Raw genomic sequence first — 11,408 nt, 5'->3', positions numbered from 1 at the left:
AGATGACGTCCTGCACAGAAGTTGCGGTGAATAAAAAAAAAAAAAAAAAAAAAAAAAAAAAAAAAAAAAGACACATGTAATGAAAATCATCTATTAAAAAGGTCCCATTCCCTGCAGGAGACTGCAGATGTTTATGCTTCCTTGTTGGCGACGTCAGGTTTCATCAACTCAAGAGGAGAAATCAGATCAGGGGTCCATCATCAAACCCTACATTTCTAAGTGGTGTTTACCAGTGGAAGTACTTTTCTTATATTTACCACCTGAAAACTGACCGTATTTTTAATTTAAAGGCTTCCCAACCTTTCCCATAGGAATTGAACGTAGCAAACACTTATGTTGAGATTACCGTACTGACATCAACAAAGCGCCACATCAAATTGAATAAACGTTACAGCCTATTGAGTATAGATTACACTGCACTCAAACTGTTTTAATGTATCTGTAATTTATTAAATGGTGGAAAGGCACCCCTGTAGCCAAATAAATGAATGTTTAATAAGCATTTGTCATTTTTATTAAACCAATAATAAATGTTTTTATGTCCACTGGTATATTTCTGGACAATTGTATGAATGAAGTGACAAAAGAAATTTTCTCTCTCTCTCTCTCTCTCTCTCTCTCTCTCTCTCTCTCTCTCTCTCTCTCTCTCTCTCTCTCTCTCTCTCTCTCTCTCTCTCTCTCTCTCTCTCTCTCTCTCTCTCTCTCTCTCTCTCTCTCTCTCTCTCTCTCTCTCTCTCTCTCTCTCTCCAGAATAATTAAGATGAATTCACTGATGTTATAAATATGTGTATTTACTTTATTGAAATTAAACAGGTTTGATAACACATGACATTTCCTCAGTGAGGGACAACATTCACTTCAAAGTAGCTAAATGCATGACGTTCAACATGGGAACGTACGTACGTTGACATAACTTAGATAGACAGATGGAGTGCAGCTCAAACGACTTGATATGGAGTGCTTCCACACTGAAATAGTGAAATGATAAATAAACTAATATCCTACTTCAGAGTTCAGTCAATACACACATTTGACATTCACGGTCTCTTTAAAAAGGTAATAAATTCAAAAAGTATACAAAAAAAATTAAAATAGTTGGAAATTTAGTCACTGCAAAACATTTCATAAAGCGTGTTATGCATTACAGACAAATAAGGGGGTAACATAAAAAGCAATACTTAAAACAAATCATATTATCATATATCCACATTGTACATAAGTCTACAGCAAACAAAGTGTGTGGGTGTGACTGTGCATGTGTGTGAGAGAGTGTGTGTATAAGCGTTTCCTGCATAGGCCTATGTCACTTGCAGGGGCCCAGCCAGTGATGGTTGTCCCTGTGGATTGCTTTGCTCAAGGCTGGTTGAACTGTCCAATAAAGAGAATAGTACCTGAGGACAGACAGAGAAATATTCAGTCAAACAAATTGATTTAGGCAAACACTTGAATACCAAGCGATGGTGTACATAAATCAGAGCCATGTCAATAAGACTAGAAATTATGTCAAAATAATGACATGGGGCTTCTCAAAATTGGATTTCAAGCACTGAAGACAATTAATCCCAACACTAGTTGAGGATTAAAATTTAACCTACGTCATATTTTGACTTTAGCCTATCCTACAATCTTCCAGATGGGCCAGTGAAAAAAAAGCCTCTCATCCCTTACACATTCAGGCTCGACCAGCGACCCGAAGTGGGAATTACATGCTATGCTCTAAAAAGGGTGGCGAACACCAAGAAATATAAATTGTGTGGACATACCTGTTGGGTTATGTCGGACGAGGAAGAGGAAAGGTCTGTCCACAGTGACCCAGGGTGGAGAGGACCTAGCCTGCAAAATGGCAGCTAGACACAAAGGCAAACATACCGTTAAATAATATCTGAAAATGGTACAATACCATAAATAAAGGCTACATAGAATATTGCTATAAAATAAGCCTAGCAAATCCTCAACTTTTATTTTGGGCTACTACACACAGTCCAAGACAAGGATGGCTGAACAAACACTCACTAGTTGCAGCTGCCGCTTTTGTCCCATCCTCGTTCACCTCAATTTTAGCTTTCTGGAGTGCCGTGGATACATACACAGGCTCAGCACCTGCAAAAATACAGTATAACGGTTAATTCTAGGGCTAAACAAATACTGTATAATGCTTTGCTGAAATGATATATTTTTATAAGGAATTAATCCAAGTAATAGGGCAATGAATGCAATAGTTTGTATTACCCATACAAATGCATGAATAGTATTATAATTACTCAGGATATCAATACAGTTTTAGTGGCTCATGGTCTAAATGCTATTTAAGCAGCCAAAGATATGATTCTGAGGGAAACATTGACTACTTTTAATTTTTTGGCATGAAATGTAAGGATGCTGAATGTTAAAACAAAATTAAAAATAGGCTAAATCCAAAACCGCTGGCATCAGGCTTAAAAAACAACTCTTATAGATTCAAGTATTGGTTCATGATTACAAAACTCATAGGCACATTACACCACATGGTGGCGCTAGAGCATCGTGTTCAGAGATCCTTTCATTCCATCACTTTGAGGGCAGAAGGAAAAGGAACAGCTGTGATTCAGTTTTTCGCACCAGGCAGCCAGACAGAGTTATTACTGGCCCTCGTAGCAGTAAACAGCCAACAATCCTTTCATATTTTCAAGTCGTAGTCGTATCCTGATGCAGCTGGCGTAAATACTTGGAGGTCCTGTGTCAGGTCTGTGTTTTGACTGTGCTTTCACTCACTCAGGTGTCTGAAGTCAGCTCTGCTCTGATGGAACATGTCTGTAATGCCGAGAGCTGAGAGGGAGGCCTCCAAATCTACCTCTGCCTCGGCTTTAAACCTACACACACACACACACACAATAGAAGAAATTTGTCAGCATTTTTGTGTGACCTAATACTTCTACTGCTGCTAATATTAATATTAATAAGCATGTAAGTAAATTACTGTGAGGAAGCAACGTTGTGCATTAATGAAATCATGACAGTGGATTAAAGACTAATGAAATCAGACAATGCTGTGCTACTTATGTCTTCTCAACATAAATTTATTTAAAATTGTAATCTTTACTCAGAAAATAGCCACAAGCATTAGTTTGACTTAACTCCTGCAGCAAAATCAAAACTTGGACAAATGTAAGACTGTGTTGTATCATGCAATTAATCACACTTGCTGCCATGAAAAGATGTGTCATTATCATATCATGTGGTAATAAACACGTCTACACCCAATCACCATTTCCTGTTTACACCATGCAGTGTTTACTCTGGGGACGGGGACACTTTAACAGACTAGGAGGTTGCATTTGACATTGCATCATGTGTATTTCTTAAACTTCCAGTTCACTTTGAAAGAAAAAGAGCACTTTGTGTAGATTTTGAATGAGAAATCCTAACTGAACTGAACTATGCTTATAGCACAAGAAAATGTGGTAAAAATCAAAGGAGATCAATATTCTTTAAGCCCACCTCAGGTATGTGAGTGTGTGTGTGTATGTGTGTGTGTGTCTTACTTGGGGATGAGCAGGCGGACTTTCCTGGGATGCATCAGTTTGGTCCAGCTCTGCACCGTGGCTGTGCTGATGTGTGGGATGACATGGGACAGAGGTGTATCCTCCTCAGAGGGCAGAGCGATCAGCATGCTGACAGTGTTGCCGTGATATGGCAGCTCAATAACCTTGTATTTCAGTCCCTGCGGGGTGCTGGCCAGGCCTGGCAGAGGGGAGAGAGTTTAAAGGGTCAGCAGCTTCAATGGTCAGAGTGAGTGTGAGGATGAAACTTGATGCACTCATTTACTGGTACCCAACACACTTGCTCACACTTCAGATGGTATTGAAACACCTAAAGTGGTAATCTGTAAGCTCCTTTAAAAAAAAAAAAAAGTTACTGAGTCCCTATGTTTAGTGCTAGGCGGTCATCGCTGTGGTGTTTCTGCACTATGCTTCTATCAAACAGTGTGTCCACTACCCTGACGTCTTTTTTCTTGAATTTTCTGTTGAAATTTGAGTTTCTTTTCTTTGACTGTCCAGTCATGGTGGTCATCACTGCTCATGCCAACTACCCAAGTCTTCTTCCATTCCTCTGTTAGTGAGCAAATGTAAAGTCTTTTATAAATAGGGTATAAGTTGAATCACCATTGTTTATTATCAATCAGCAACAGAGTAACTAAACTGACATCCATGTGAAATTATTGCATATATTTTATGTAGTATTGATACCATGCATATGAGGTTTCTTATCATGCCTTTCCAGCCTTTAGAAAACTCTTCTCTGCATTCAGTATGTTTAAATATTGCTTGGTGCTTGAGATGACATACAGTATAATCAGTGCTGTTACTCTGTGTGACCTGATGAGAGCAAATGCACGCAGTGTATTTGCATTTGAAGTAATCAAATCATCCCTTATTAGAAGCTTGATTGGCAAAACAAGAATGATAAATGTACAGTCCACATCAGGAATGAGCTGTTGTAGGCTAGAGTCCTCAAAACGAAGTATACAAAGCCACTGCAATAGCACTCTCATACCACAAGCACCCATGCAAATGTGACTGCACAGTAAAAATCATGTTTTTAAGATGGCTATAAAGCACTGAATCAAAGCACATTACCATATGAAATCATAAAACCAGAAATATGGCTCCCATTATATTCAAAAAAACATAACCATATAAACCCCACAGCCAAATGATTTAAAGTTGTTTTCAATATTAGAAACTTGCTGGATGGTATTTTTCTGCAGTGTTGTCTGTAAGTTTAGGACAAAAGTATGACAATACACACAAATGCGGGGATACCGATCTAAGACACAAGTTGCAGGCTATGTGGACTAAGTCAATGTTACACTGCAGACTAAAACCGAAACAAACCGCTAATTTCTGTCCCTTATAGCTGCACAGCGCGGCCTTAGCTTAACTCTAGCACTGAATGAGAATCCACTCACAGCAGTCATCTAATCTAAATATAGAAGACTGACTGGTATATCGTTTCATTTCACACTGGACCATGCAATATCCAAGTGATGTGGTATGTGTAAGCCACCATTACTTTACAGCTCAACAAGACCTGACCTCAGAATCATAAACTGGTGCTAAGCTGGTACTGAATCATAAAAACATCCAAAATGAAAACAGTTTCATCGTAAGATCTTTATGAATTTGGCAGACATATTAAAAAAGTAGCTGCTGCTAACTCTTGCCATTTGTTTTAATGAGTGTTTTTTGGGGAGGTTTACAACATCTGGACAGTACAGATAGGATCAAGCAATTAGTCTAATTACAGAAGAGTGTACCAAACTGACTTTAAGGTATGTTTCTGTTATTGTTAAAAATGTGCTGCCACTCACTGCAGTGTATTGATAGGTAAATCACACCCATGTAGGCTTAAACATGACATCATGAATGTGATTAAGCCAAACCATGGTCCCTAAAAATATACAGCTGACTCTTGATGAGTTATACAGAACAGGAAGTTAAAGAGGCACTAATACAGAAACTCAAACTTCCCCTGCATAAATATATGCAAAAAAAAGTTGCCTGTATTAAAATGTAGTTTTGCTTGAGTGGTTAAATTTAAATCCATTTTGTGTCAAGTACCCATTGTTTTTCTATAGGCAATATTAGACTAATTCGAGTCATCACATCACAGCTGAACTTGATCTTGACTCAGTCAAGGACTGATAAAATCCTTCCTTCAGGCAAGCTTGCAGCATTTGAATTGACAAAAGGTTAACACAAACCACTCAGCAGGTTTATTACATTTAAACCTGAGGAACTGGTTTTCTCAGCCAATTAAAGCTCAGCACTGACTATTTGGCCTGCATAGATTTAGCCTTTGACTTTATTCACATAGCCTTTTAATTACAGAGCATTTACTTACAACACCATGAACACCACTGTCAACCTGAGCCATAGTATATTTGCAAACAAAATCATTAAACACTGAATACTATGGGACACCTTTAACTTTAAATACAAAGTATCACAATTGTGAGTCACCATGAATGAAAATGCCTCAGATCACCACTCACCCATGTTGTAGACAGATAGCTGCGACATCATTTCGACTTTGTATACATTCCCGTTGCCCCCGTTAAAGGACCTCATCTTGGTGTTCTCGGGCTGGAAGCGGGACTTCCAGAGGCCTTTGAAGTAGATCGAGTTGACAGCTACCAGACGGGTCAGAGCCGGGTCCAGCATGTCTGCTTTGATCAGGCTGGGGATGTGCCCTAGGTAAATATGCAACACAGGTACACTTGGCGATCAACAAGGTTTGATAAAACTCCATCTCTGTCATATTCACTTGAGAGGGACAAAAAGTCAACAGTGCGGCATCATATCCTGCAGGACAACGCCCATCTTTGGCACAGGCATAATCTCATCGCCTACACAGTCTTAACTTTCCACTGGAGTCAGCTCGAAATTCAAGGGGTTGAGCAGTAGTTTCAACTGGTTTTGCTGGCCATGCCTGCACGATTTAATCTTCATTTTACACAGACTAGAGCCTTTTTTCCACCCGCTTGATTTTAATACAATGTATACCGTACAGTACAACAGCAAAATTCAAAGGGAATGCAAAACAAAGTTTTACTTGGTTTGTAATCACATTTCCGAGTTTCAAAACTGTTTGTAAAAGCATGCTCAGTTGTTACTCTAAATATATTATATGACAATCATTTCTAGCAATGTCATCTTGTATAAAAAAAAAAAAAAAAAACACCTTTCTACCATGCATCTCTAGTACCTTTGGTTTTATTGTTGACCCATGCATTGATTTCATCTGCTGCCCTGTTGGTGTTGCTGAAGTCCAGGCTCCTGCTCTCACACTGGAAGTTGGCTTTATTGGTCGCTATGAAGGCCTCCTTCATGGGCCAGCCCTGCTGGGTGAACATGGCATTGGCAATGGTCACAATGTCCTGGTTGGATTTGGCTGTCAGAGTCTTGTGCAGCTTCTTCAGCATCTTGTACGGTCCTGCGGAGACCAAGTCAAGTCAGAATGAATTATTTCTTGCTAAGAGAGACAGTGTGTTTTACATGCTCAAACTGAAAACAGGCTTTGAAGGCACAATGAAAAGCTTAAAAAATATACATATATTGGGCTCAACTTATATGAAAAAACTAATTTATCAGACAAATCTTGAATCAATGCAACCAATTATGAGCATACCTCCAAAAATACAACCCCTTCTGTCTTATCAGCGTGACTATTGCCAATAAAGGTCTTACCATTTTTCTTGTAGCGGAGAGCAGTAAGGACCTGCCTCCGGGTTTCTCCATGGGCTCCTGGTAGCAGCATGCCCAGGATGGAGGCTACTCCATGGGGAGAGAGCACCACATTGTCCTGAGGCTTGGAGCGGACTATTTGCTGGAATACCTGCAGGCCCAGGTCAGAGCCTCGTTCCCCGTAGGAGGGAGCCTGGGACAGCACACCTCTTTGGCCACACAAGGTCACCAGCATGTACAGGCACAATAAGGACAGGTGCCTCATATTATTATCCATAGCACCTAATTAGGAGCAAAGAGGAGAACATCAGAAGCTTCTTAGATGAACCATTGCCAACTTCAGTTTCTAGCATCTGTTGATTTGTTCTCTTCACGGAAAGTACAGGATGCTCTGGTACATTACTCACTTCTGAGCATCATTTCTTTGTCAGTGTTTCAGTAGGAGACCTACCAGAGATTACCCCTACAGAATCATGGATAGCGTCACCAACAGACAATCTGTAGCCATCCCTTACAGCTCTCCCAAGTAGATGAATAATGAGCTGGAAAGGCCCTGGTGATGACAAAATCTTTCTGTCACGTACAACTATCCAACAACAAGTGTCTGTCTGGGAACAGATTCCAGTAGATCATCAGCTGAATTTTAATTTTAGCTGTCATATTGTGGAGGAGGGATTCTTCATGCTCGGTGATTCAAAAAATGGCTTGTCATGATTTAACCTAAGTAAACTTATAGCCCATTTTTACACCAACGAGTTAATTATGCCAACTGAAATCAAAAACAGCAAAATGCCATTGTAAAAGCTATGCGAAACCCATATCATCATATCAGACAACTTTGCTCAAACATGTTTTCTTTAATGCTGTCACAGCCGCTGAGAAACCCTAGATACCAGTCACGATACCCTTCATCCACTAACTTTTAGTCACAGTGTGTAAATATGAAGTAAGTAAATTAGCCCTTGAAGCCAGGTCCAGCCTAAGACCATTTTCCTGAAACTGGCCCCTTGTGCCATTTTCATTATAGACTGAATCAAGTCTTTCAAACTATTTTAGGGAAAATAAATCAGCCAACACCCCACCAGATGAAGCAGAATTAATGTGCCCACAAGAGCCAGCCAGTATCTAATTGCGTTAAAGAATTGTTTTGTTAGACAGATAAATAACTGTTGAGTGGATAATTGTGTAGCTTGTGATAAGGGGTTTATCATGATATACCATTCTTTTTTCATAGTCACTGTTTTGGCAGTGTAGGCTAATAAAGTTAGGCAGTGGGTTTTACATGGCTGAGGTGGTTTATTCCTTGGACAGAGGGCTCGAACACCATCTTGCAACTATTCCTCACAAACTTTTGAAAATAAGTATTGAAAATAGCATTGAACCACTCTCTCTTGTGTGGCAGGCATATGCACAAAATTCCCTTTAAAAAAAAATCTGGAAATTCGTTGCCTCCTTGCTTATCGGCAGACATACATAGCTGGTAAACAATGACTTAATGGCTTTTACAAATCATCCGAGACTCCTAGTGAATTCGGCATAAACATAACCAACCAGGTAGCAATAATTTCAACATTACAGGTGGTTAAATATACATATAAATATAAATATATAAATATACCCCGCGCCAATATATTTCAGTGGAAGAAGTAGCCTATATGGCAACAAATTCTTACAGTGCACATTTTGTCGAAATATGTTACAATGGGAAAACTACATATATGCCGATTTGAAGACTCGCCCCAGCTATTTGTTGGCGGTCTAAGATATAGTAAGTCTGGTATTCATATTTACCAATAAATAAGGCAATATTAAATTATCAGATTGTTGAATGACATTTGGCGTAATCGTGCGGCGTTTCGAGGGAAACGCATGTATCGTGGCTTGGATGCCCCCTTATTAAAGTCTGTAGGAATGAAAAAAAAAAAAAAAAAAACTGAGACAAAACACAAGTGAGCTTCGTTAACAACCACTACATAGCATAATGTTGTCATCACACTGTAGGATCTCCATGGGCTTGTCAGACAAAAGCAAACCATGACCACAACATGTTGCTCTGAAGGTTAGTGCGGCATTCACCACCGTCCTGTATAGACAACTTAATTGAATTATGCTGAGAATATGAAAAAGTAAAACGGATTTACAGTGAAAACCGCTTTCATGGTGTTGTACACAAGTTTTTAATAAATCCGAGAGTACCTGGCCCCAGGTGAAGAGCATTTAACCACTGATTATAGGAGACAGAATATTTTCATTTAGGAATTTTTCATCCAGTCAATGCAAACTAACTTAAGCGGTTCTGGAAACAGTTCAAAATATTTCCCTGATAATGAATAAACTCTCCTACTTACCTATGTCAGATGAGGCAACGTTACTTCGACTGACTTACACCGCAGGTGAAATTGCAGCCTAGTAACTTGACGTTAAGCTAATAGCCAAGTACTTTTTTCTTTCCGATACAAAAGCTGTGAGAAACTTAGCGTCGTACGGAGCATTGACTGATAAACACCTTAGTTCCTGTTAAGGTGAAGACTACTAACTCTAGCGTCGTTTCAAAGTGGACTTTTGTGAACTACTGAACTCCGCCTTCTCTTCAAATATCCACGGACAACATGACAAACTTGACTATTTACCCCAAATAATAACTTCCGGTTATAATTTTCAAAATAAATCCGTTCTCAGAAAAAACATGGAATAAATGTCACCATAGACCACCACCACTCGGTTATTTCACTCCAGTTATACGAAGTTACTACATAGTTAATGGCGCATGCTTCCCCCTTGCTTTCCATCCTAGTCCTCGCTTTCATTTTTACTAAAAACTCAAAGTCATATTTTGTTTTAAAGGTGCTATCACTAGACTCCCGGTTTTAGTCGACATAACACTGACTCACTTGACGCAGCTGTGAACTTTGGCTTCATGTGTATGAAGATGGAAGGTAAGGGAGGGCCCTTGTTCAAGTTGATGCAGTACGCGTCAATTCACTGGCGTTTTTATCTTAATTCATCATTTTTGAGAGCATATGGACGTTAATAGTACGTACATACAAATCTGTTCATACCAGGGATACATACAAATTATAGGTGAAAAAGTAATAATAAAAAGTAATACAAGTTCAGAATAAAGTAGCGCTGGCCCATAAGAAATTTATCATATTTTCATACTTATGGTTTCTTATCGTCGTATAGATGCAGTTCTTTATACAAAATGTTCCAACTTTGGTTTGGAGGCCTAAACTACACATCCTGTGACAATGTTGATTAGCACTTGATGACTGACAGAATGTGGTTATGGTGACTTCTTGGTCACCAAAGCATCACTTTTAGGGATTTTTTTTTTTTCTTTTTTAATCTCAAATGCTTCCCTTGGGGAATTTAAATTTAAATAAACTTCCCCATGTGGTTTACCCAGCTGATGGCCTTGCCTGAGCCCGCAAAGGACTTCCAGTTGGGCAGACCAAAGGGATGCTTTTCTATCTATTTAGTTAGTCACACACACACACACCTGAGGCTGAGGCTCAATTTCATCCCTGCTGCTGCTGCTGCCAGCATACTAAGGAGAAGATTATGTGTAAACCTATGGGGTTTTGAATTACAGGGAATTAAATGAGAGCCCAGGTATAGGCTATTATAAGAAACTCCTTGTTGCAAAAAATGTGGTTGTGCAAACAGTGCAAGACACGCTTTAACTGAACAAAGATTGGATTGTGGCCTGTCATAATAATAGATACTTCACATCAAATCAGGGGTATCATTTCTGAGGCTCAGAACCTCCCTTTTAATAGATTCGTTTCGCATAGCCTCTGGCTTAATACCCAGGTGGAGGCTGTAAGAATTCAGTTAATATGCCTATCCCCTCCCATTCCCGCTTCCACTCCCACTCCCCCCAGGATGCCCATGGTGAGGTTGGATTCAGGGCAGGATTTTGGTCCATGTTTGTGTGTGTGCGTCTGTTTATGTGTGTGTGTTAGGGAGTGGGGGTCTTGTATATCCAGCTGGGATGCAGAGAGGGGATTGTTGTGAAAATAAACACTGTAAGGGGAAGTGGAGAGGGTCAATGTGTGTTTTCAGAATTTTAAAGAGGAACTGAATGAACACACAGCTGTGCACGGGGATCATAACCTACAAAGAAATTTGTTTTTCGACTACAGTACCAAATCTATCTAACTTTACACTTCAGATGAG

At 39.5% G+C, this 11,408-nt stretch overlaps 1 protein-coding gene across 2 annotated transcripts; it reads right to left on the bottom strand.

Moving 5' to 3' along the window:
• Positions 1-773: 773 nt before the first annotated feature.
• Positions 774-9,836, bottom strand: serpine2 (serpin peptidase inhibitor, clade E (nexin, plasminogen activator inhibitor type 1), member 2). 2 transcript variants are annotated; one of them, XM_030066327.1, is made up of 10 exons: positions 9,575-9,836; positions 7,678-7,779; positions 7,230-7,508; positions 6,748-6,975; positions 6,035-6,232; positions 3,522-3,720; positions 2,752-2,849; positions 2,014-2,100; positions 1,764-1,847; positions 774-1,391 (listed from the first exon to the last, which is right to left on the bottom strand). In XM_030066327.1, exons 3-10 carry the CDS (start codon positions 7,501-7,503, stop codon positions 1,354-1,356), a joined length of 1,206 nt encoding a protein of 401 aa, XP_029922187.1. In that variant the 5' UTR covers positions 7,504-7,508; positions 7,678-7,779; positions 9,575-9,836; the 3' UTR covers positions 774-1,353. The 2 variants fall into 2 exon arrangements, with proteins under 2 accessions (XP_029922187.1, XP_029922186.1); XM_030066326.1 differs by lacking the exon at positions 7,678-7,779.
• Between the last annotated feature and the right edge of the window lie 1,572 nt (positions 9,837-11,408).

Source organism: Myripristis murdjan, chromosome 13, assembly GCF_902150065.1.
Source record: "Myripristis murdjan chromosome 13, fMyrMur1.1, whole genome shotgun sequence".
Lineage (NCBI taxonomy): Eukaryota > Metazoa > Chordata > Actinopteri > Holocentriformes > Holocentridae > Myripristis > Myripristis murdjan.
Note: the sequence above shows the minus strand (reverse complement) of the source record. Positions and strands in the feature narration are given on the sequence as shown.

Bases quoted from the DNA above. Each gene is read 5' to 3' on its own strand.
- serpine2 (XM_030066327.1), bottom strand. From the start codon at position 7,503: ATGGATAATAATATGAGGCACCTGTCCTTATTGTGCCTGTACATGCTG. The intron at 6,233-6,747 runs GTACTAGAGATG...ATATTTACCTAG, and splicing joins GGTCAACAATAAAACCAAAG to GGCACATCCCCAGCCTGATC. The intron at 3,721-6,034 runs GTGAGTGGTGAT...CCCCTCTGCCAG, and splicing joins GCTATCTGTCTACAACATGG to GCCTGGCCAGCACCCCGCAG.